Here is a 26202-nt window from a genome sequence, read left to right on the forward strand (position 1 = left end):
TATTAACAATTTGCATGCATCCATTATCACACTTACTAATGATGTCCCCAAAATTAACGGTAATCTACTACCTACCTTATTGTATGCTGATGATGCTGTTTTAATGGGACGAATGCCATACGAATTTTAGTGTGGGGCTTTGTGGAATTTATGGGTAGCTTAGATTTGTGTACTAATTTTAAAAAAAACCCATTTATTATGTCTTGTGGGCCAAAAAAGCATATTTTAAATTCTATTACCGTAGATGAGCAAAAACTTCACTGTACAAGCACCTTCCCCTATCTTGAGCTTGTTTTCTCTGTCAATGGTTCATGGACTGACCATGTGACACATAGTAGGAACAAGTTCTTTAAAGCTATCAATTCAATTATTAGTTTACCGCAGCCTAAAAAGACAGGGATAATATTAGCACTTTTGAAAATTTACAAAACACAGTGCATTACAACTGCGACATATGGCGCAGAGATATGGGGACACACAAAGTGCAATAGTATTCAACTTGAAGAAAACTGATTCTGTAGGAAAGTACTGAGAGCCCCGATTTCGACCTCACAGTTCATTGGTCATGCGGAACTAAATTTACATTATGTTGAAGACTTTATAAAGGCGCAACCCATTCTCTTTGGCTTGCGATTTGGAAGAACCCTGCAGCGTCTCTGACTAGAGAGATCATTAGAGACAGCTAAAGGTGTGACAAGGGGAAAGATATACCATGGATCGCTGCTTACAAGGGATGCCTTGAGTAGTATCAACCATGCTCAGATTTTTACAAAGCCGGAAGATTCCGTTAACATGAATAAAAAAGTGATTTGGGGGGTTTTATATGATCTTTACAGGACTTTAAAATTTAAAAGGGAGATTCAGAAAAAATCTGTAGAAAGTTATTTGCCAGTTGTGGAAGAATTAAATACCCTACCTAGTTACCTCCTAAAGCCAATTGGACGCTGGGAGAGAGGATTATCGTTTTGCCTAAGGGCTGATACAGTCAAATTTCTGCTTTGCTTTCCTTTGGGGTACACTGCGAATCTGGGACAATTACCTTGCCCATGTGATGACAGGATTGGGCAGACAATACTCCATTTTTAATTTTTTTGTAAATGTTATAGCCGATATACTCGCCAGTTTTTGCTCCCATTTTTTAAGAACACACAACCATACATTTAGAAGAAGCCTACTTAACAATCCGTAAATTAGAAAATGATGAGTTAATGGCCCGTGTAGGTACCTTTTTAAAATTGTCAGTATGAGCTCGCAACTCAATGTACACTTTATGATGTTCTGTTTTTATATAGAGAATAAGTTATAAAAGTAATTGATTTATGGGATCTTCCGTATATACTGGTGTTATGCTATACTAATTGTTATGTATGACTCCGTTTTTATCTAGCTCTTGTCTATGGATAGTTATATTTCCTTTATTACTATGATGATCTGTGCTTTTATGGATCAAATGTATCCGAATAAAGATCTGAAACGAAACGATTGAGAGCACTAGAGCTGAGACATAAAGGACCCAAACATGGTCGTAGGCTCATTACGAGAGTCACAGATATTTCGTTAAATTTTTCATGTACAGCCACACAATTCATATACAGCAGCTGACTCCTGGAATTAAATGAACACATTCTAACAATACCTGGCAGGTACAAGAATAGAATGCTAAAATGAAACACCATAGAAAAAGGGCAATATGCATAAGAAGATATCACAAGCTGCCCCATAATACAAGCATTAATAAGCGCTAAACTCTGCTTCAGATCACTAGACAGTCCCACATGTATGATGCCTGTACCTGTGTATCTTTTTAAATGTTTCATTGTAGCGCTGAAGAATGTCGACACAGTGCAGAGCATACTCCCACGCTTTCCGCAGGATAAATGAACCTCGTATTTGTTTACTTTTGCCATTCCGAAGGGAAGGCATTTGTTGCACTATTGAATGAGCACAGGCGGTGTACTTTTCCCACTCCTTCAGTGCTCATTGGTGCCTGCTGGGAGGCGACCGCCTAGATAGAGCAATTATGGTGTTTGTGCGTGAGTGAGCCAGTAGGTGTTTCCCAAAGCTGAAAGTTGTAGTGACTTTGCAATCGCAACAAGGACACGGCTCGGAAATGACTGCGGCAAACGGGCAAAGTCCAGTCTGACGAGATCTCGCCTCGTGGGTCTCCTCCATCAAGTACAAGGGCGTACACAAGTTCTACGAATGGGCGGGTTGTTCTCTGACTTTGAGAACTGTAAAAAAACACATAGGAACGGGTGGTTTACTTTCACGATTCTCTTTGTATGTAGTAAAACTACCACGATGATGCTGTGCATAAAAAAAGTGTGGGGTAGAGGTCGGGGTAATGTGTCTGGGGTAAGGGGATTTTATGGATGGCCCAATTGGATTGTTTGGTTCTGCGACGTAGGGAGGTAATTCGAGGAGAGCGTTTCGTGTTGATATTGTAGTGTTAAGCGACCATGTGTGGGGAACAGTGTCCCATGTATAAGGGATTCGGTGTAGAGTGCATGTTGCGCACTTGGCGGCTTGTTGTAGTGGGTGTATATAGGATGGGGTCCCGTATAATGGGTCAGCTCCAGTGGATCCCGCCGGTTTCGAGGGCGCTGTGTCTGGCGCGCTGGCCGCACGCCCGTGGCTTCCTGGGAGCGCCCAGCAGTGACTGGCAGCGGGCGGGGAGGGCTGATCCTCAGTCTCACTGCCCGGGGGTCAGATACCAGAGCCGGGAGCCGTGACGTCAGCCAGGAATGAGGGAGATGGGCGGGGAGGGGGCAGTGTTCCGGGTCAGCCCCGTTCAGCAGCAGGAGTGAAATGAAACGAGAGTGCGGACAAAACACCCAGGGGAAGCGCAGCAGCCAGGGTCGGTGATCACCGGGACGCTGCACAGAGCCGCACCGAGAGCTGAGGGCCCGGCGGGCGTGCTGCAGAGCGCAGGGACTGTGCGACCGCCGCCTAGAGCCAGGGGCCGGTCCGGGGGCTGGGGCTCCCGATGCTGGATCCCGGCCGGGGGTTTCATGTAGTCAGGGAGGCGCTGCTCTGCTCCCCACCAGAAGCTGGGGGCCGGAGACGCTGCGGCGCCTGCACTGCCCCACCGGGAGCGCCCCGGACCGTGCCGCCACCGCCTCCTGCCCCGCACAGGGGCGGGGATGTTTCACTGTATCCCGCTCTGGCGGTGCAACCGTCACGTCGAGACCATCGACAAGCGGCACTGCTCGCTGCTGGCCGTTCCCGAGGATACCTATCGCTACAGCCGCAGCCTGGAGGAGCTGCTCCTGGACGCCAACCAGCTGCGGGAGCTGCCCAAGGTGAGGGGGCGGGGAGGGCCTGCGTGCCCGGGGTCAGTCACCTGGGGAGGCCTGCCTGCAGGTCGCTGGCCAGGTGAGGACGGTGATGCTGAGCTAGGGGGCAGCACTCTGACCGAGGCTGGGCATGCGAGAGGCCAGCAGGCGTCAGTGGGTTATGTCTGGAGATATGTGGATTATAACATAATATTTTTAACGTAAATTCAGTGGCCCTCTATTTAAATATAGTATTCCTTCTAATACTGCAAGGGGCAATTTGGCTCGCGGAGAGGAGTTAATACTCAATAGGCTGGAAAAAGATCCCCCGAGTGAAATGAAGAAGGAATGCCCAGGTTTTTGTCTCTTCTCATCATTACTGCACCCTTGAGTTTCTCACCCCTACAATCGGAAGAATCCCAAAGCAGAGCGAGAGATTAAACCTGTTGCCCTCAAACTTTTTTTTAGAGTCAGGAGTTGGATTGGTTAAGGATAGCGAAGTCGGAGTATTCGACTTCCTATTTTAAAACCAAGAAGTGAAGCGCATTTTTCTGCAGATAACGCACACGTTTGTCATAACCCTGACCTTATTTTGCTATACATAACATTCTAGTAGTTTGCCTATCAAACGTTACCCCCACCTGTAGGCCTGCGCAGGGCCTGACCTCCAGCGCGATGTTAATTAAGGAAGCCTTGATTGTGTCTCCAGGCTTAATTGAATGAAGGCGTTTCGCTTCTACCCGATCCTTGCACTGACTGTCGATTTTTCATTCCTGATGTGCCTCCTTTCTATATCTTGCGCATTTATTGCATTGTGTTGTGATTTTTAAGTCAACAGGACTAAAAACACACTGGGACTTGCAGATTCCCACCTGCGCTACGTGGATCGTGAAACTACATGTCCCAGCATGCCGAGTGCTGTAGACTGGAAAGAAGACTGACAAAGACCCACTCTCGGGCATTGGCCTGTTAATAGCTATGAGAATGATGTAAATATTTTGTTCAACTCTCTCATGAAAATGAGCTCAGTCGGTACATGAGTTTTAGACGACGCAATACAAGTCATTTTGAATTTTCCTTTTTTAAGTTCCTAATAAGCGACGACTGTGTTATGTAGTCACTTTTGCTACCTTGATAAAAATCTACGTAAAGATACAGAATGGTAGCTGGAGCAGTAGGGAGGAATCTGGTAAAGAGTTAATGCAGTTTAATAGACAGGCCACTTGAGTGACTGGCCTGCTTAGGATTTCCAACTAGTACCAAGTCTTCAGGAGACTTTTTATTCCTGGGCTTACGTCTTGCAAACCAGGACTACAACTTTCAAAGCGCATTAGGTTGGTGACTGGGGGTGAGTGCTTGTATTGTCAACGCTCCGTCCATCATTTCCTTTGGTTTTGCTTTGTTTGCCATAAGTTGGCAGGGTATGCTCAGACGTGAGTCCCATGCTCACTTTGCCACTGGATTCAAGCAAGCTGAAGATGGCTGGAATGCCAGAAACCGGTCCTCGGAAGCTTGTTTCCAGTCCAAGGAAGGCATGGCTTGGCAGTTCGGGCTGGACTGTTCCCATGAGGGACAGGGTCAGAATGATTTGCATATGACTGTCTGAACTGGGGTGGCAGAGTGGGCTAAAGAATGGTGATGGATTAAACCCAGATCAGTTGACTGGGGGTGAGTGCTTGTATTGTCAACGCTCCGTCCATCATTTCCTTTGGTTTTGCGTTGGTAAATGAATGCCAGGGCCCGCAAACTAGGTGTGCAGTTGGCAAGCATATAGGTGTAAATCTGATATATTCTTCTTTTCAGTATCTTTGTGTCAAGTCACAAAGTGACGGAACACTGAAACATCTACATCATTTTGTAGTACTTGAAGAATATGCCTTTTACTCTTTGTATCATAACACCGGATATAGATTTTGCAAATAGCAATACGCACATACTAGACTCATTACTGTGTCATGGGGCACACGGGGATCACCTTCGTGTCAACAAAGATATTAAAATATCATTGTAAAGCACAAGTAATTTATTCTGGAGAAAATATGAAATCTGAAGAAATGCAAATACTTAAATATTGTGCACCAACATTATTGTAATTAATTACTTGCATGGTCACTAAACCAACAAAAGGGTCAGTGCCTAGAGTGCTCCGTAGATGCCACTGCAGGGCTTTCCCTGAGTGATAACCTTAAATACTACTTTATCAGCAGTATATATGCATAGCTCCGAGAGATGCGCCATTCGGCTACCACTGTACAGATACTTTCTGTATTTTTGCCCCTCTATGTGGATGCAAACGCACTCTTGCTGATGTGTCTGCGCCCAAGCAGTCTTGGGATGGTCAATTAGATGACTATGAAAGGGTAATGTCTTATGGTATAGAACTGGGCAAACTGCAATACCCATTGACCGCTTCAATTCATTGCACCTCCCAGCCCACCTGTGGGGATTGTTGATGCACACATATAGGAGATGCTTAGATCACAACACTCTAGTGCTGAATTTGCAAACTTTTAAATACAGGGCCCACAGTTTTTCCTAGCTCACCTGCCACGATTGCTGCAGAATTCTGGGGTTGTTGAATACCCAAGACTGCTTAGTCTTGGTTCCATCTCATGCCTCTTCTTCCAGTCCTTTTATCATACTCCTACTAGTTCTTTTTAGTCCATGCTTTCTTCCTCTATTACTGTTTTCCTATATTTTGTTTTCGCTCCCATCTTCAGGGGTGTGGAATTTTATAATATATCCACCTGCCCGTGGGCCGCAATTCGTGAGAAAACTATAGATACTGTTAAAAAAAAAAAAACATCCACTTGTCCCTGCTGGTGCCTAGTAGTGAGGTGACAAACTATGGCAGCATCCTCAATATATCCGAGCTTTGATAGCCTCACTGACTATGCAGTAGATCCAGAGTGGAAATTCCTTTGAGTCTGTTCACACTCACTAACTTCCACGTTGGAGGGTATTCAGCAACTCCTCTTTACTCTTCTCCCACAATAAAAAAAGGTTGAAAGTTTACTCCTGGAGAGAGCAGGAGTAAAAAAATAACTTCACAGGTTGGGGGGGTAAAAGGGATGTAGAAAAGATGAATTTGCAATTGATCAGCAAATTTTCGCATCAGCAAATATAAGATAACATAGCATGTTTATAACCTGTATTTCTTGATGGGGCACTTTCACCCTGGGGTCTCTTGGCTTATTGTTATCCAATCAATGGTACTCATGTTATCAATCTTGTAAAGAAGAAAGGCTGAGTCTACCTGCTAGGATTAAAATCTGGGACCATGTATATTTGCTCATGTGAAAAAGAAATACTTATAAGTTTGCTATGAGTATGGTTTCCAAGCATACTTTGATAAAAGTTTTCTAATTTTTGAAAGTCATAAATTTGCCAGAATGCAAGGGCATATTTCTGCGGGTGCACTTTTATTGTCTTTCTTTAAAAATTGGGCCCTTACCTTGTTGCTCATAATGGCTTTACACTAACCGTCCCTCCTTTAAAAAAATGTGTGTATGTGTGATATATATATATATATATATATACTGTACATAATAGTTTAGCAAAATGCTAGTTCAAGTTGGATTTTTTTGTGTGTATTCTTTTATTTCGCAAGCAAAACATCATCAACATTGCTGACAGGCTAATGCATGTAATCAGGCAGCATTATAAGTGGTCTCCAATTGTTAATTATGCAGACTTATGCATGTTTGGGACCTGGAGCTGGTCAGTAATACAATGCTCACTGCATTTCCTTACATCATTGTCCCTAATAGTAAATGCTCTGAATGAATGAACCAGATATACAAATTTTAACCATACACACGTAAAATAAACATCTTGCTTTAGTGTCAGACAATCTTTTCACAGATCTGTACTGTAAACTGGCAGCCAAGGGTTTTTTTTTTCCAAGGGGCTACCCCTACTTATCCAAATGATATCGGCACAGTAGTCGGGTTTTATAAAAGATGGTCACCTTAAGCGACCGACTTAGCATACCCATAACACCAGTATAAACAGAGAAGAAAGCATAAAATGGTCCTTACCTTGCTTGATGGGGAGAAGGCCTTTGAAATAGCTGACTGGTGCTGAGTAACAAGTCCTGACCAAAATGGACATGAGTCTGACGATGGGGAAGTTTATCTAGTCCAACATCAGGGCACCATCAAAAAAATGAAAGTGAATTTCAGTATTCAACGACAATATCAATAACAAGAGGAACAGACACAGACTTCTGACCACGCCGTTACGTGTCATTGCACTAATTTTGGGTGACTATACCCTCATTGCACATTAGCTCCCACGACTTACAGTAGTGGTGCGCTTTTTCCTTTTACCAAGATCTTGGGTGGCCATACCCTTTTGTACATTAACATCTACAATTTACAAGAGTGGTGCACTCTTTCCTTTTATTAAGAAAAACATTTGTGCTAAGGCACTTCGGCATGACAGGAATTGATGTTGCGAATTGTTAGTGTGTTTTATAAAAAAACACAAACAGCCTTGAAGAAGTCCCGTTGGGGTGAAACGCGGCTATGAATCTTGTATTGTGTTTTTAACAAGTGAAGTCTGAAGAATAATAATATAAAGGAATGATGCTTTTTCCAGTATTTTGAAGACTCACTGGATTCATTTGGGAGATCTTTTATCGTTCTTCAATCACTAATTATGATATATTACTGTACATCTTGAAACTGTATTTGATTATACGTGTGTGTTGAGCTAATCTGTATCTTATATTTTTGGTTTTTGCAAATTAGTGGGGACATAGGAAGTTAATGTTCCCGGCTCTTTGCACCACCATTTTTGCCCAAACTCTTCAGCACTAAACTGACTGGTGCAGGCTCTGAGTGCCCTGAACTTCTGTCTCTTGTCTTAAGAGGAACAAGGCAGGATTGCCCATTGTTTCCTCCGAATGTTTGCTTTGTCAGTGAAACCATTGGCCAGAAAAGTCTTAGAAATCCCAACAGTAAATGAATGACCATATGCCATACAGAACATTAGTTGGCACTCTTCTCCAATGACATCCTCTGCTTTATCACAGAACTGCTAGAACCTTTTTCTGCTCTAATGACAGAGTTGACCTTCTTTGTTAAGATCCGGGGACTCAAAAAAAGTACACCAAGTCACAAGGGATCGGAATATTGCACCCAAGAAATGAATGTAAAATGCTATTGATAAACCAAGGATTTACATGGACAAAGAGATCTATTAAATACCTAGGCATATACCTACAACGTGAGGTTTCTTAAGTATATCTCTGCTGTACTCGCTCATTCTTGCAAACATTATACAAAGACTTATAAAGATGGCTAGAATGAACCTGGATGGGGATTTTCTGCAAGGGTGAAACTTTATTTTCTTCGATGATTATTGGGTACGGTGCAGGCTCTGCCAATAATATTACTTAAGACAGTTGTTGACCAAATCTACAAGAAATTGTTAATATTTGTCTGGAAGGATATAGCTGCAAGAGTTTCTAAATGTGCACTATTTTGTAATGTAGGGGAGGGAGGACTGGGATTCCCCAATTTAGAAGCATACATTCAAGCTGTTCTAATATGCTCTCACAATCCAGGGACAAACCTTGGGTACATGTGAAACAAATGTTTTCTTCTATTCCCCAGCGCTTTTGTTTATGCCCCCTGCCCTAGAGCTAGATCTGGAAGCAAGAGCCTCTCAGAATAGGCATTGATTTTTCTAGAATATTGGTACCAGAACAAGAAAGATTGTAGCCAACACATTTGTCTCCAAGATAACTATAGTTATCCACAATCCTGATTTCAGGCTGGGTCTTGGGACAGAAACGTCTTCTGCATGGTAAGACGTACCACTGCCCTGAGTGCCCAAGCGTTCTGTTGTCTGGATCCCTAATGCAGATTTTTGTTGTCATAGACAAACCTGAATCAGTCGTGTACACTAGGGGTGGGCGGACATTTCCGTTCTGTCCACGGAATGGGCGGAAATTTGCACTTTCTGCCTTCCGCAAAGAAGGCGGAAAAACAGGGCAATTTTCCGCCCATTCATGGGCGGAACGGAAATTGGCCGCCCGCTTCCTGCCCACCTCCTGCCCGACTCACGCCCGCCTTATTATATTAAATTAAAAGGCTAAATCTAACTTAAAATATAACTTACCTTACTGCGCCGCAGTCTTCCCAATCGCTGCTTCGTTTTTGGAAACCGCGCATGCGTGGGATCCTGCGCAGGCTCCCGCGCATGCGCAGTTTCCAAAGAAGAAGCCGCGATTGGGAAGATTGTGGCGCAGTAAGGTAAGTTTGATTTTAAGTTATATTTAGCCTTTTAATTTAATGTAATAAGGCGGGAGGCAGGCGGGCGGTGTCGCGAAATGGAAATATCGCGGAGAGGCACGGAGATTGCTTCAATCTCCGTGCCTCTCCGCGATAGTCCCTTCCGCGACTTCCGCCCACCCCTAGTGTAGACCATGACATAGGCCTGTCTCATATGTTGCAGTGCTGTTGATTCAGGAGGAGGGCCCAAAGCGCTACCCTCATAGTGATGGAAGTCTACTATCTTCACCAAGAGGTAAGCTGCATAAGCGCATTGGTGGTAACATACCGTGTAGTGATCAGTAGAAGTGAACAGGTCATTTTTACCCTGTGCCACTGGAGTGAGGCTAATAGACTCACTCACCTTTTTAAAGTTCTGTTGCTGTGTGCTTAACTCACCCTTGACCTACATCCGATAGATGTAGAGTGTTGTACAGCACAGGAGTGGTGGCTCTATGCTTAATGTATGTGTGCCTAGACAGGGTACAGTACAGGGAGAGAGCACTACCTGGTGTGTATATGTCTGTGAGGAATACATTACAGAGAGATGTATTGTTGTGCATAAGCAATAGAAGTATGTGTTTGTGTAAGTGTGCTTGTGAGAAGTACAACACATGAAGGGTAAAGGGTTTGTGCAGTGCCGACATGGCAAGTGTGTGCTGGCAGTGTTTGTGTTTGCAAATAGCACACCCTGGTACAATACAGAAAAGCTACAGTACTGAATGTGTTTCTGTAGTGGCGCAATGCATCGAGGTAATAGTACTGGAGAGTATGTGTGCTATGAAAGTACAGAGTACAAGTGTGCCTGCAAATGCACATTACATGGAGGACACTGGGTTCCTTTTTGGGAGGCCCAGGCCTGTTTGATGAAGACATGTGGAGTAGAGGAATCTTTCCTTCCCTCCCCCACCAACAGATTTGTGACTGCTGCATTCCTGTGAGCTGGGTGGAACACACACTGGACGAATAGAGGAAGAGACTCCTCTTTACATATTAAAATGTACAATGCTAGATCTCAAGGAAGTGACAGGGACGTCTCAGGAAGGTGATGGGGCTGATAAGTGAATAATATAGAGTAGGGCTAGGAGCACAGAATTAAGATTTTGAGGCACATATCTATGAAGCTGACATCAGGTGTGAACTCTGACCACCTCCATAAACTGTGTTGTGGGTCTTTCAAATTAGTCTTTATTTCGACTTTTGAGTCACAAAAGACACAGACATTTAAAAATACATTTCATTACATTACTATTTACAGGGAAGTACATCTTTAGGATCAGCAGATTATGTTTCCACAAACAGGGTATTTAATGTTATACCATGATAGATTTACAAGAGCTGCAATACTTTCAATTTGCTACTACGGATTGACCACATCCACTTTAGGAATTTTGCGAGCGCGATCACGAGCGTCAGAACAATCTGTCTGAAAAATCCTCAATGCTGCTGTCCCAGTCTGAATCTCCTTTTGGATACAGATCGATCTAATCCATTTATGGCGAGGGGCTTTATACTCTGGGCATTCAAACAGGACATGAGCTATGCAGAAAGGGCACGAGTGATCATTTTTACTTGTTGACCATTTGCAGGTAACTTGGTTGAGAGGGAGGGTCCCAACCCTAAATTGATGAAACAGTTTCCTGTCAAGTGGCGATGTAATTAAATCCCACTATCTCTCGTACAAAGGAAAAGGTTTCAGCTCCAAGAAAGCCCTGGTAAGCGTAGGATCAGTGTGTGACTGAAATGCCTCCTGTGATACCATCGCGCAATACGCTTCTCTTAACTTGGTTTTTGAAGGAAATATACTCTCCTGAGGGTTATCCCATAGCTCCCTCATACCTATGGCCTTGAGTAGAGATTTAACCTTCCTAAACCACAAGAGTTTACCCCCTGTGTCCATATTTCGCGTTTCCAACAGAGCTAACGCATAGTGAGAAAGTTCAGGTGTCACCCACATTCTCCTCCAATATGCGAGTGGTCTGTACCTGCAGATGTCCTGTATACTATTGCTCCCCAAATCCAAACGTAATGGTACAAGAGGTGTAGAATGTGGGAGCCCTGTTATACAGCGAAGAAATTTATTATGTGACATTTGCAAGCTCGTGATGTCAGAGACCCCCCATAGTTCTGCTCCATATAACATGGATGATCTGACTTTTGTATCGTAGATTTTGAGTACTGGGGCCAGTGGTTTAGTGGCTGAGGACTTAAACTCTCTTGTTAGAACACCAGTCAACTGAGCATGCTTAGATGTTAGATATAACATGTGTGGCTTCCACTGAAGCCTAGAACCTAATATTATGCCCAGATAACTGAAACTGTTCGTCTGCTCTAGGAGTTCCCCATTCATAAAAACTCTGCCCCTAATGTTCTTACTCTTATGCATGACCATGTATTTGGTCTTAGATACATTAACGGATAACCCATAGTCAATGCAGAATTTTTCGAAACAGCCGATTGATTTCTGAAGCCCTTCCTGGGTCTTGGATACTAAAAGAGTATCATCGGCAAACATTAACAAGGGAACCATAATACCATTCTGTTTAGGAGCATCTGTATGGGAGTCTCTATAGTATTCTATGACCCGGTTTATATATAAGGTGAATAATGTGGGTGCCAAAACACATCCTTGTCGGACACCTCTTGCCGTTGGAAATCTGTCAGTCACCTGACTCTGGGTACCCCATCTCACCTGCGCATAATTTTCTTCGTGCAGTTTGATCAAAACTGTGAGCAGTTCTGGTGGCATGCCTTGGTCATAAAGCGCACGCCACAGCCTATCTCGTGGAACAAGGTCAAATGCGGCCTTCAGATCAACAAAGGCTGCATAAAGTGTGCCGCCCCCCAAAATCACCCATTTCCAATAAATTGTGGAAAACCTAAAAACTTGATCCACTGTGCTGGTGGAGGGTCGGAAGCCAGCCTGAAGTTTAGACATGACCCCTGATTCCTCAATCCAGTTCTGGATCCTGAGAAGTAACATTCTGGCCACAACTTTTTGAATACAAACTATGAGGCTTATCGGCCTGTAGTTGGCTGGGTCGGTGCGGTCCCCCTTTTTATAAATAGGTATGATTTCTGCTCCCCGCCATGTGTCTGGCAAGGCAGTGCCTCTTGCGATGGCATTTGCTAACAGTTCAATGTACGGGACCCAGACTTCTCTATTGTGCAAAAAGAGATCAGCTGGAATTTTGTCTATGCCCGGGGCTCTACCTTTGGGGATTAAATTGAGGGCATTGTCAACTTCTTTCCTAGTAAACAGAAGTGTACTGTTTGGTAATGGACGAATAATAGGATCCAAAGCAGTTGGTGGGAAACAATTATCATCGGCAAACTGGGTCCTGAAGTACTTTGACCATCGTTCAGGAGAGACATGGTTTTCAGGCACTGGTTTTTGGTTCCCTTTACCCCACCTCACCAGATGCCAGAAACCCGTCATATCTTTCGACTTACTAGCTTCTAGTAGTTCTTCCCAATATTTGTTATCCCATGCTTTCTTTGCTTCGAGTTGTGTCCTTTTGTAATGTTTCCTGGCTCCTTGTATCCTGGGTCTCTCAACTTCAGATTCTTTCCTGCTTTGCCAGACAGCCTTTCAAGAGGGAAGAAGAGGAAAAATATACACTGCAAAAGAATCGTAATCCTAACACAAAACTTCAAAGACTCAGACCCTAAATTAAATTTGGTGTCTTGAAAAGGGATATAAGAAGGGGAGGCTGAAACCCCAAAATGTGTTATCTGCCAAGCTGCCAGATGGGCTGTGTGAGAAGGGGAAGCTCTACAAGACTTTTGCCTGGGACTAGGACTGAGGACCAAGGCCTGCTAGTCTTCTTAATGGTTGAGAGTAATTACCCAAGGAAACCAAGACCTCCTACCCTGGAGAACCAGCGCCTGCCTGATTTCTAAGACCGTCCATCGAGCGCAGTGCGGACAGTGCCAGGCGCGTACTGCCTTATTTGGGTGACCACGTATGCCAGAGGGGTGACTGTTAAAGTAATTGTGTGACCAGCGTACCAATACTTGTGGACGCCTTAGTGGCGACCCGTGCGTCGGTGCCAAAATGCCAAACATTTCAGTTGTTGCCAGGACTAGAGTGAGACTGTGACCAGTGGGTCAAGCCCGCACATTGAGATCTGACCCTGAGTGCTGTGGAGGACGTCTAAGAAGATGTCACACCTTTTCTGAGCTCCGGTTGGGAAATTGCCTAAACGTTTGGAAAAGAATGCAGTTTATTCTTGTGACTGGTGCTGATCCCAAATTGAAGGGAACAATTTGGACTTTTCTTTCTAGATCATAGGGAAATTACTTAAACATTACAAGATGGTTTTCTATAACCACGTGAGCGTTTTGGTACTCGTATAATGTGGGCTCTCTCATACTGGAATGTACCATCAAGCTGTAATTTGTTTTGTGATTTCTCATTTTTTATTAATTAAAACCATCCCTCTACTCGTGGAAAAAACAGTTTTAACCAATATGCGAGAATGTTTAAGAATGGAAAATGTAATCTGCATTGTAGCAAATTCCATTATTTGTACCATGTTATAATAATATTTGATAGACGAATGGCTTGAGTGATCCTTACTATGCAAATACCACCTCTTTCAACTCATTCGTGAGCATGTTGAGGTCTAGTGGAAGTGCAACCAGCTATACTCCTTTCTGACGCAGTTCTGCAATGATGACTATGATATCTTGGCAAAAAGAAATCCAAAATGCTCATCCTTATACCTTCTTGTTATACCTTATTGCAGCTTACACTTAACTTTATTTCGAGTTTCTGTATTTTTTTATTTCTTGACTTGGAGCTGCAGTAGAAATGTGTTGGGTAGTGATTAGCTGCTTCTTTTTTGTGCGTCTAATTGACGTGATCTTTCAAGGTGGGTAGGGGCGTCACGCAAGCCCCTGTCGCGGAGCCCCACCCTTCAGGTGACCCCCATTCATCCCTCGGCCTGTGAATATCCGTGAGATAAGCGTCTCCTGGTGTAGTCGGGGACTTTCTCCATATTCCGTAGGGAGGATCCATCATTTTGCGTCACGCCACTGAAGGCGGGTGAAAAGCAGCCCGTTTAATTTGTTTAAAATGTGTTGGTCAAGTGAACAGGTAGGAAACAGCATAGTTTTGTTATGGTGGGAAACTTAGTTTCACAATTGTACGTAGCAGTATTATAACGGTTCATTGTTACAATTGTGCATAGTCCATGCTGATTTGTAATTTTAAACATCTTCACGTTTACTCGGTTACAGCGTGGTTTGAACAATCGATATTGATGGATGGACAGCCGGCGTCCTGTGCGGCTTCACTTAATGAGCAGCCGGCAGACCAGAGGCCGCGTCTCTTCTGCCCATCCCGAGGGAGCTCCACGCTTATTATGTGGAGCGGAGCTTTGCCTTTTCGCTGAATTATTTTTAAGCGCTCTTGCAAAATTACTGCTTAATTAAAAAAGGAAATAATTACTTCATATCGGCTGACGTAAAATGTACAAAACATTTGTAGGTTGGAACCATCTAGGTATAAACCACAAATCGTACATTACAGAAATAAATATATCTGTGCATCACATTTCACTGAAAATAGCAGATGCGGTTGTATGCTGTCTCTTCATTCATTGCAAGGAGCATGCTGCTAATCGTGCTTGTACGTTTTCATTATAACGTTCTCAATCATCTTGAAACCGTGGGGCTCCATCTCCCCTTTTGTTTGGTGTTTAATGTAGTTCCCTGGCAGCGCTATTCTATCGCTATTCGCCTTGCGTTCAGTAATATTGACCCCTTTCCTTCCAGGCGTTGCAGTCTTTTCACATTTGTCCGAGATCAGTCTTCAGAGCAACTTTTGCTCAGACTTGCATGTACTGGTCCAAAAAGTCTGAGCTGTTGTACAGCTGTTAAAATATATCTGTTGCTACAATGGATATAATTTTGTAAATGTTCGACTTTGAGTTGTAAGTCACTATTCTCTTGGTCAAGTTCTGGCTGTGGGACATATATAAGCATCAGATTGCGTGCAGGAAACATACGATGATTGCGTGCATTCTTTATTAGTGTAAACCAAAAACCATTAGCAATGGTTGTGTATACAAACTACGCAATTGCTGGCAGTGAGGTGCAATCTTTCAAACATTTTTAGACCATGCTCCAGTATTTCATCTAACAATTTGAATAACCTTCAGTTGTTGCAAGCATTCTGAGAATAACTGTTGTTTAGCTAACAAAGTATATCCTGAAAATTGGTATTTGGACCTCATACAAGATGTCTCCTTTTCTGGTGCTCTGAAGCTACATCTGACCATCTTTTTTTATTTTTTTATTTTTATTTTTTAATTCTTTTTATTGAAACATCGGCAGTGTTAGCAGACAACATTTTCACAGAACAATCTTGACAGTACACATCATGCAGCAAATTATGCATTCCGCAACATATTATCTCTTCCGATTGGACTGGACTCCAGGCGAGCTGTCCCCGCATCAATCGTGATCTCCTACCCCCCCCCCCCCCCGCCACTGCCTCCTGACTTCCTTCACATACCCCTGTACATTTCCTACTGATTCCATACGTTTTTCCATTTCTTCAGGCAGCCACAGCTCTCGTATATCGTTTTCTCTGCAGCGCAGAACCAGTCCCTGTCCGTTTTCCAATGCGCCACTGTCGGTGGCTGGTTAGCACCCCAAGCCCCTGCAATATTTCTCTTGGCCACCATTGCAGTCACTAGTGGCCAGATTCTTTGATATTTGGGCCATGTTTGTTCCCCGGATACACATAGAACATGCCACCGTGCCTCCAGAGGTATTACAGTTCAGAGGACTTCTGACATAACTCGCCTCACCCTCCCCCAAAATTGTTGTATAATCTGGCAGTACCACAATATATGGAAGAAAGTTCCCTTCTGTTTACATCTGACCATATTTAAAAGGTTATTGTTATTTTGGTGTTAGTAAATTGAAAGTTATGCTGCTGAATAAAAATAGCTGCTGCTTTCAGGAGGATCCGAATTTCCCTGTGCCAATGTGCAAAATTGAAATCTTCCTGGCCTTGTTACATTTGTGTTATTCGAGCACCAATTCAACCCCCCACTGGCCTAGACAAAAGCCAGGGAGTGTACTGGTGGTTATTTCTTCTGCTTTGGGCAAGGGCTGAGTGGAATGTTTTCGGCTAGATACCATATCCCCCAGTATATACCCTTGGCCCTACCTGATGGCAAGCAACGGTCGTTTTTGCAACACACTCAGTATTTAGTCTTGCCATTCTTTGCCATGGACCTGAGTTGGGTTTATTGATTTAAGCTTGAAGTAATTGATACCCTCGACAATCATACCCCCTGCACCCACATAAAATAAAACGATTTCTATAATAACCATTCTGAAGGGGAATCTCTATGATCTTCTTGCAAAGAAAAACAAAATCCAAAGGCTGAATAAATTCTAAAGCACTTAAACCATTTATGGCACGAAAAAGTTAACAAAAATTGCCTTTAGGGTTTAAGATCAACAGATCTGATTAAGATTTTAAATCAAACATGCAATTGATTCCAAGCATCAGGGAAAAGTAAATCAACTTAATTGCCATTCAGAAAAATGCGCACATTATAAAATGGTGTCCGCTTTTGGAAAACAATACTGAACACTCAAGCCCTTCAATAAGCAAATAAAAGTGAAACAAATACATAAGCAGATCAGGAAAGTTTTCATTAAGTTCTTTTTTCCCTCAATATAATGGAAGTAAACTTAATCACTGCTGAGACTCAAACATTTGTCTGTATCCACCTGTTATTGTAGAGAATGCTATTCATGATAAATACTTCTCCCAGCAGATTCATCATCTTGTGAATTTTCCCCTGGCATCAGCCCGGATGTACAAACTCTAAAGCCGTACTCTTGTGTGCCAATAGGTGGAGTCCTGCATCTCTGCTCCAATGTCATTCCGCTCTGGAAATGACAAGCAGAGACACGTATAAGCACCACCCATATGCGTTGTTTGTTCCTTCCATTCCACGCTTTCAGATGTGGGTCCAAAGATATGCCTTGATCTTCGGACCCCCCCATGATTGTGAGTCTGAGACTAGACATAGTCTCTTAGGCTGCTACGCCCATGCCACATGGGCACAGCTGCTACGCCCATGCCACATGGGCACAGCTGTCTCTTAGGCTGCTACGCCCATGCCACATGGGACGCAGTGGCCCAAGTTTTACCCCCAAGTTATCTAGGATGGCAGTGGTGGACGCCACACAGTGAAAGTGGTGGAGGGTGAAAGGGGGAATTGAGGGCAAAATTATGTTATAAATTAAACTTACCTCTTGCTGCCTCAATGCCAACAGCCACCTCGCTGCTTCACTCCCCCAGTCTTGGGGAAGGCACTGGCTCCACACCCTGAGAAACACCAGGATTGGTCTGGTCTGCCGCTCAGACAGTGCCTTGGAGCCTGCAGCCTTTCTCCACTCCAGCTGGGTTGGAGAAATAGAAGTGCGCATTTCTGTTTGGCCAGCCCAACGCGGCCGGACAAACTTACATGTGCACTTCTAAGTGCCCACTACTCCTTGCCTGTCAAGGCCCGGCCCCAGCCCGCACGGATATGCCGTCAGTCAGAGCCCATCACACACCAATACAATTCTATTTTAATATACTTTTATTTTTCTGTGACTGACTCTGACCAGTAGGGCAACGCTCGCTCCTCCGCCATTACGGAGAAGCCGGCCCTGCAGGATGGCTGTAACACAACAAAGCTGCAGACCCAGGTGGGTTACCGGGGGACCTGCTTCGCCTCAATGTGATGGAATGGGGGGGGGGCCTATCTCATCGCTGCTTAATGCAACTTACTTTGGTGCCACACTCCCTGACTCCTGGATGGGAGCGGAGGTCGTTCCGATCTTCAAGAAGGGGGGTCGGGACGACCCAGCTAATTATCGACCCATAAGTTTAATTGACTCCTCCCAGAAGGTGTCAGGAAAGGTGGTCCTTGGGAGAGTGCTCCAGTGGGTAGATGATAATAAAATCCTCTCTGACTTCCAGGCAGGCTTTAGGACAGGCACCGGGACTATTGAGCAGACATTTAGACTGCTGCTCTTATACTGGAAGATGGTCGTACTACGCAAAGGCAGTCTGTATCTTGCCTTTATCGATTTACGGACTGCCTTTGACCTGGTGCCCCAGGACTGTCTGTGGAAGGTACTGTTTGACCTGGGAATGCCTGCATATTTATTGTCCTTATTGGTGAAGCTCCACACAGGGAACTTCGCGCAGGTGAGGTGGGGTAGTCGGGATCAAAAGACAGCTAGAATTCCAGTGAATGGGGTGTCCGCCAGGGGTGTGTACTTGCCCCCACTCTGTTCTCACTGTATGTGAACGGAGTGGTGGAGCACCTTCTGAAAAATCCTTCTGATTCCCCATCCCTGGCGGGCAGGAGAATACCTACCCTATTATTCGCTGACGACACCCTTTTGATCCCAAAATCCCGATGGGCCTACAGAGCCTCCTTGGCAGTTTCCATCTTTTTTGCGAGACCAGGGGGTTAAAAATTAACACAGATAAGACCAAATATGGTCTTGAACCTCCCGAAAAAGCTTGGACGGGTGCCTGTATTAAACCTGGTGCCCTTGGAAAGGGTTAAGTAGTTCGATTATTTAGGCATTTGTCTTACTGACACCATGCGGTGGAATTCCCATCTTCAGAAGATGCTATTGAATCACAAAAGGGTGGTGGGGGCTCTCCTTAAAGAACAGCGGTCATCCACCTTTAAACCCATTGCCCCTGTGTTGGACATTTGCATGGCGAGAGGGGTTAGTGCAACCCTTTATTGGGCAGAGCTCTGGGGAACCCAGAATGTTGACCAGCTATCCTGTTTAGAGAATACATTCCTGAAGGACCTGATGGCTCTCCCTCAGAGTACTGATAAGTTGTGCACGCATGAAATGCGGATGCATCCCTGTGTGGAGGCACTCCTTAGGGTTCAATGAAGACTCCAAGGTTTGATATACGTTTCTATTTATTATTCTTAGATTGTTGGTTAGTACGTGATATTCATAGCATATCAGAAAATTAGATGATTTCAAGTTCAAATCATAGTAGGTTGCATTTAGTAAAAACTCCGATGCATTTCGGGCTTAAACCAGCCCTTTGTCAAGGAGTTCTGAAAAACGAAGAAGACATAAAGAAACTGTCAGGAATTAGGACGTATCCGGATGTGGTTAAAAGATGTATAATGTGCCCGTGATTGAAAACAAACAAGTTAAAGAAACCATAACCGAGCCGAACCATGTTGTGAAGGAGAGTGCACACGGGTGAATTAGCTTGTTTTATAATGCGGCAGTGTTTGGGATTCAAACCGAGGTGAGTGGGGTGGAGGAGTGTATGGCGTGAGCCATATTACTTACGAGACGCAGAACGTCGTTAGAGGCTAGCTGGCTGAAGGGAAAAAAGTGGTGGAGTAACTAAACTGGCGGTTAGTTATGAAGTACATACCAGCGTGAATAGTCGGCGGGCATAAAGAACTTACTTAGTGACATGAACGCCGGTGCTGTGAATGACACCGATGTGAAGAATCCAAAGGAGGAGTTACGTGTGGGAGTGTAATACGGTGTGTAATATATGACGTTAGTTAACACGTGGGGTGAAAGAGGCTGAAAACAAATGGACTAACGTGAAGGCCATATTGGGTGGAGAAGGAGAGGTGTGCTGGGCAGGTGACAGCAGTGGTTAAACTGATAGATAGTAGGAAACAGAATAAGAATAAGTACATAGGGAAATGCAGTATAGAGCAATACATTTCATATTTACAGATAACTAAATTCTGTGCTATCGTTTAGACCAAATGGCTTCAATGACTGAAGACGATAAATCCATTCCATCTCCCGTTGTAGAAGGAATTTGTGATTGTCTCTTCTTTCAATGTTAGTTATGGTTTCTAAAACGATGAATTTCAATTGGGCGATGGTGTGTTTGAGTTCAGAAAAGTGTGTCGCAACATTAGATTTTTCATTCTTTGTGCGGATGTTCGACTTATGTTCATTAATACGCACTTTTATTTTTCTCTCTTTTTCCTACGTAAATTTTAGCGCAGGGACACTTAATGGCGTAGATTAAGTTTGAAGGATTGTCAGGTCGCATTAACCCTCAGAGTACCCCTGCTTTTAGACATGGCCTGCCGCCCAATTAAAGACCAGGCAAAGCTGCGTCCCCTTCTTCTCTGGGCCCGCTTATGGAGAGTTCCGGAACTTGCCAGTTATGCGGAAGGGTTGAAGGAGGTTCTATCATTGTCTGGTTGGTCTAAAATAAGGTGGCTTAGGGATGTTAAATTCCTGCTTGGGGAGTTGGCACTTGGGGAGGCTTGGCATACTAGAACTGCCCCCCCTAAGTCTGTCTTGAAGAGAGTATATTGGAATTGGGTAGCGGGTAGGAGAAACATAGACCCCAATCAATGCAGATCCACCAGTGAATTTATTATGGTGAAGGATGTGGCCCTTCGTGAATCCTATCTTAATATAATTTTAAAACCCAGAGACAGGGCCTTGTATTTTAAATTTAGAGTAGGTATGCTCCCAGTGGGCGAACTGACTGCACGCTGGAAAATTCCGGCCCAAACTGTACCTTTCTGTTCCTTCTGTGCATTCAGGAGCGAGTCTGTTGCCCACTTCCTATTCGAATGTCCTGCTTACAAAGTGCCTAGATCTAGGTGGCTAAAACCCTTGTGTAAGGAGCTGGGTACCAGACACTATATTGTGGCCATGCGAATTCTGAGGTCTGATACTCGGTCCTTGTTTGTGTGCTGTATGTCAAAGTTTTTAAGTTGGGCGTGGTTGATCAGATCAAAAAGGCTTAATGAAATCGTTTAATCTTGGTCATTATATTCGACCATCTTAAGTAATTTATTGATGCCATATGTATTGTGTAATCCCATGTTAGTTCTTATATGTTTTGGCTTCTTTATCCTTTCTTATCTTGTTGTATGTACGCTTTTTAGGGCTCGGACTCCTCCCCACTGAAAGTGGGAGGAGTTAGAGAACTAATGTTAAAGAAGAAAAAAAAGAAGTATCTCCTAGGGCTTTGGCCGAGACAAATTCCACACATACCTTAGCGTGTTCTGTCATCTGGCCAGTGATTCGTCTTCGTTGTGTTGTCGTTTTAATAGGCTTGAAGTGATAGGGTAAATGTAGTTTTGTTCCGCCATTTTGGGCATATTTCGTTCGTGCTCGCGCAAAGAAGTACATTAATTATAATTAGGAGCTGTCAGGGTGCCTCCGTAAGTGAATCCAGATGTCCGGGCGCGTTCACCATTCAGCAGCGCTCAGCGCGCAGCTCCCTTTGTTTTATTTCGTAGTCGTTTTAGTTAAGCAGCTTGAAAAAATTTCACAGTGCACTTTCGTTTAAGTACGACTTCAGGCAACAGTGTGCCTTTGTTAATTGTATTCACAGTATTATTTTATTTGTTTCTTCTCCAAATAATGCGTGCCATGATAGTGCTTTCCCCGGTGAAATGTAAAATTAATATTACGTATGGATCGGTTTCACTTCGCAACACACAGCAACCCTTTAGCTACCCTCATGCATTCTGCAAATGCATACATATTGTACCAAATAATGTGTTGCAAGATAACACTCACTGAAAACAATTTGAGCATGATAAACCAACCATCTCTTCTAAAAGCCTGGTATGACTAGACAGCTACCTTTCACCAGCCAGAATTGCCTATATGCGTGCTGTTTCCAAGCCAGGTTTATACTGACATTGCGGCAAAACAAATGACAGCAGAACACATTATGATCTGCAGGAAACAAGTCTAGCCCACGATAATCAGCGCATTCGTAAACAAACAATATATGAAACACAAAGTATAATCCTGGTATAGGTGACTCGGGAAGTCAAAATAGAAGAGCTCAACACAGATGCGAACTGTTAAGACCCATCCTCACAAGCACCTTGTGCAAAACGAGGCTAACACGATATTTAATTATGCATGTAACTTGCGTTTCCGAGAGGGGAGTGCGCGCGCAAGCCTCCACTGATCTACTGCTTCCGATGGTGTCTGCCATCTGTGCTGTGTAAATCAAGGCTCAGACAACAGGCAACGCGGGAGGGGGCACCTCTGTAAACATTACGTGCTGGATGAGGCAGCCACATCCAATGTGGAGGAGGAGCCCCACCTCTGTAAACAGAACGTAAATGAGGCTACCGCAAACCAACGGAGAGAAATGAAGGACCCTTCTTAACCCCCAATATTTTAAACACTGTGTTTAAAGGGTGCATATGCAAAACCTACCAGGAGGGATAATCCTGAGCCGGTAATCTCAAGGCTCCCAAGCGAACATACTGTGCACGGCACCCGTCTGTCGTTTACATTAAAGAGCAGCGCTACGGTGCTGTTGGGGGCAGAGTGCTGTTGAGTGCAGAGTGCTGTGTGCTGTTGAGTGCAGAGTGCTGTGTGCTGTTGAGTGCAGAGTGGTGTGTGCTGTTGGGTGCAGAGTGCAGTGCTGTGTGCTGTGAGTGCTGTGTGCTGTTGAGTGCTGTGTGCTGTTGAGTGCTGTGTGCTGTTGAGTGCTGTGTGCTGTTGAGTGCTGTGTGCTGTTGAGTGCTGTGTGCTGTTGAGGGCAGAGTGCTGTTGAGGGCAGAGTGCTGTTGAGGGCAGAGTGCTGTTGAGGGCTGTGTGCTGTTGAGGGCTGTGTGCTGTTGAGGGCTGTGTGCTGTTGAGGGCTGTGTGCTGTTGAGTGCTGTGTGCTGTTGAGTGCTGTGTGCTGTTGAGGGCAGAGTGCTGTTGAGGGCAGAGTGCTGTTGAGGGCAGAGTGCTGTTGAGGGCAGAGTGCTGTGTGCTGTTGAGGGCAGAGTGCTGTGTGTTGTTGAGGGCAGAGTGCTGTGTGTTGTTGAGGGCAGAGTGCTGTGTGTTGTTGAGGGCAGAGTGCTGTGTGTTGTTGAGGGCAGAGTGCTGTGTGTTGTTGAGGGCAGAGTGCTGTGTGTTGTTGAGGGCAGAGTGCTGTGTGTTGTTGAGGGCAGAGTGCTGTGTGTTGTTGAGGGCAGAGTGCTGTGTGTTGTTGAGGGCAGAGTGCTGTGTGTTGTTGAGGGCAGAGTGCTGTGTGTTGTTGAGGGCAGAGTGCTGTGTGTTGTTGAGGGCAGAGTGCTGTTGAGGGCAGAGTGCTGTTGAGGGCAGAGTGCTGTTGAGGGCAGAGTGCTGTTGAGGGCAGAGTGCTGTTGAGGGCAGAGTGCTGTTGAGGGCAGAGTGCTGTTGAGGGCAGAGTGCTGTTGAGGGCAGAGTGCTGTTGAGGGCAGAGTGCTGTTGAGGGCAGAGTGCTGTTGAGGGCAGAGTGCTGTTGAGGGCAGAGTGCTGTTGAGGGCAGAGTGCTGTGTGCTGTTGAGGGCAGAGTGCTGTGTGCTGTTGAGGGCAGAGTGCTGTGTGCTGTTGAGGGCAGAGTGCTGTGTGTTGTTGAGGGCAGAGTGCTGTGTGTTGTTGAGGGCAGAGTGCTGTGTGTTGTTGAGGGCAGAGTGCTGTGTGTTGTTGAGGGCAGAGTGCTGTGTGCTGTTGAGGGCAGAGTGCTGTGTGCTGTTGAGGGCAGAGTGCTGTGTGCTGTTGAGGGCAGAGTGCTGTGTGCTGTTGAGGGCAGAGTGCTGTGTGCTGTTGAGGGCAGAGTGCTGTGTGTTGTTGAGGGCAGAGTGCTGTGTGTTGTTGAGGGCAGAGTGCTGTGTGTTGTTGAGGGCAGAGTGCTGTGTGTTGTTGAGGGCAGAGTGCTGTGTGTTGTTGAGGGCAGAGTGCTGTGTGTTGTTGAGGGCAGAGTGCTGTGTACTGTTGAGGGCAGAGTGCTGTTGAGGGCAGAGTGCTGTTGAGGGCAGAGTGCTGTTGAGTGTGCAAGCCCTCACCTCAGATTTGTACATGTGGCTACACCTTCCAATTCTTTCCACCCTTTGGCATCTTCCACCTCTATCAAGGCGGCTGACTGAGGACCCCTGTCAGTGTTTCAATAGGAAGTACAGGCCCTTTTTGTCAAATGGGCAATGGGGAGGAATCTGCATCAGAAGTAGGAGCTGAATGTTACTCTTGCTACTTTCTGGTATCAAAGAAGGACGGAGGCGTTTGTCCTATTTTAGATCTTTGCCCTTTCAATGCATTCCTTCAGAAGGGCAAATTCAAAATGCTCATGCTATCCTAGGTCATTGCTTCTCTAGATACTAGAGACTGATTGGTGGCATTGGACATGCAGAACACATATCCCTGCCCTGCAGGCCCACTGGCGCTACATGTGGTTCACTGTGGACTAGGAGCATTTTCAGTTTGCAGTGCTTCCTTTTGACCTCACCAGTGCCCCATGGGTGTTCACAAAGCAATGGCGGTAGTTGTAGCACACCATATATATCACAACAAAAATAAATTGCGGGTCTATCTGAACTTAAAAAGCGCTCTTTAAGCACAGAACAATACAGGCTTTTTTGAACCTCTCAAAAGAGTGGAAAGTCCTTTAAACAGGATGGAATCCCATCACCCACCGAGGTGGCATGCTTCATCATCTGGGATCTCCTGTTAGTTGCAAAGCCTTGTGCAACCATGGACTACAACCCCCTCACTGTGAGGGAGGAGCTCCGGGATGTTTTGATATGGTCACACTAGAGGATTATCTAAAATCCATGAATGATGGCGCAAGCTCTATTTTTTGGGGTGATGGTTGCAGTGCATGTGATTAAGTGTGAAGTGATTTTAAAATTGACTACCAAAAGGGGGGCGCTAGAGGGTGCACGACAGCATGGCCGCCCTTGGGTGAGGCTCCTGTAGCCTGGGAAGTAATCCGAAATTTATCCTGAGAAACCAGCTCCGGTACCAGCTGAAAATACGCTCAACTGAAGATTGCATTAACCCCCACCCTCGGTGTAAATCTGGGGTCTATCAGCTGCTTCGTGGCGGCGCGACCAGCTGCGGAAGTTTCCCCCGGGAGTAGCACTGGAGCATTGAGGTGAGACGCAGGCGGTGTCTGCCAGTGGGAGAGGCCGCGGCTTCACACGTGGAGTACGGGCCGCTGTGGCGGCGGAAGGGCGTGCGCCGGGACCGGACAGTGCCGGCGCAAGGGAAGGTTCGGCACCGGAGCGCTACACATTTAGCAGTGGAGTCGGGTGTGTGGGGGGCGGAGATAGGCTTGAGCCAGCGCCTACATAACAAAGACAGTCCGAATAAAAGCCCGCAAAAGTGCTTATTGCCGCATACGATCTCGCGGCTGACAATTGTGACGGCCTACCGCATGGTACTTTGGGGGAGCAGCTGTTGGTCTTCACTGAACGCATATCCCGACCGAAGCGGTCCCTCGGCAGGGGTGTAAATAGGAGAGCTGAGGCGACAGGGCATGCTGTGGGCTCCACTGGTGAGCATAGGGCACGGGGCAGTGGCCTAGTCCCGTGTGCGCAGATTCCGTGCAGAGTGCCCGATTTAATCCAGGGACTTTACCCTGATGCCTAGCATGTAGCGTGCAGTGCTGGAAGTTGCAGACACTAAAAGATAGGAGCGTGGACATTGCGCAGATCTGGCCCCCTCTACGGACGACGGCCATAAGACGACTATAATCCTGGCGCTTTGGGATTGGGACGAATTGCAACCTATGCGCCCGATGGTGGTGTTCTGAGGGGCCTAGAGACATGTGGTCAACACCGCTGCCATCCACTGTTCCCAACACACATGTCCGGCGTGCGGAG

At 45.3% G+C, this 26202-nt stretch overlaps 1 protein-coding gene across 1 annotated transcript in view; it reads left to right on the forward strand.

Annotated features, from left to right (window-relative positions):
• The first annotated feature begins 2688 nt into the window (after window positions 1-2688).
• LRRC1 (leucine rich repeat containing 1) overlaps window positions 2689-26202 on the forward strand; it is a 538119-nt gene continuing 514605 nt past the window's right edge. The window contains exon 1 of the mRNA XM_078647950.1: window positions 2689-3302. Within this exon, the coding sequence (XP_078504076.1) occupies window positions 3144-3302 (159 nt within the window). The 5' untranslated portion in view covers window positions 2689-3143. The remainder of the gene's footprint in view (window positions 3303-26202) is intronic.

This window comes from Lissotriton helveticus, chromosome 6 (assembly GCF_964261635.1).
Source record: "Lissotriton helveticus chromosome 6, aLisHel1.1, whole genome shotgun sequence".
Classification (NCBI taxonomy): domain Eukaryota; kingdom Metazoa; phylum Chordata; class Amphibia; order Caudata; family Salamandridae; genus Lissotriton; species Lissotriton helveticus.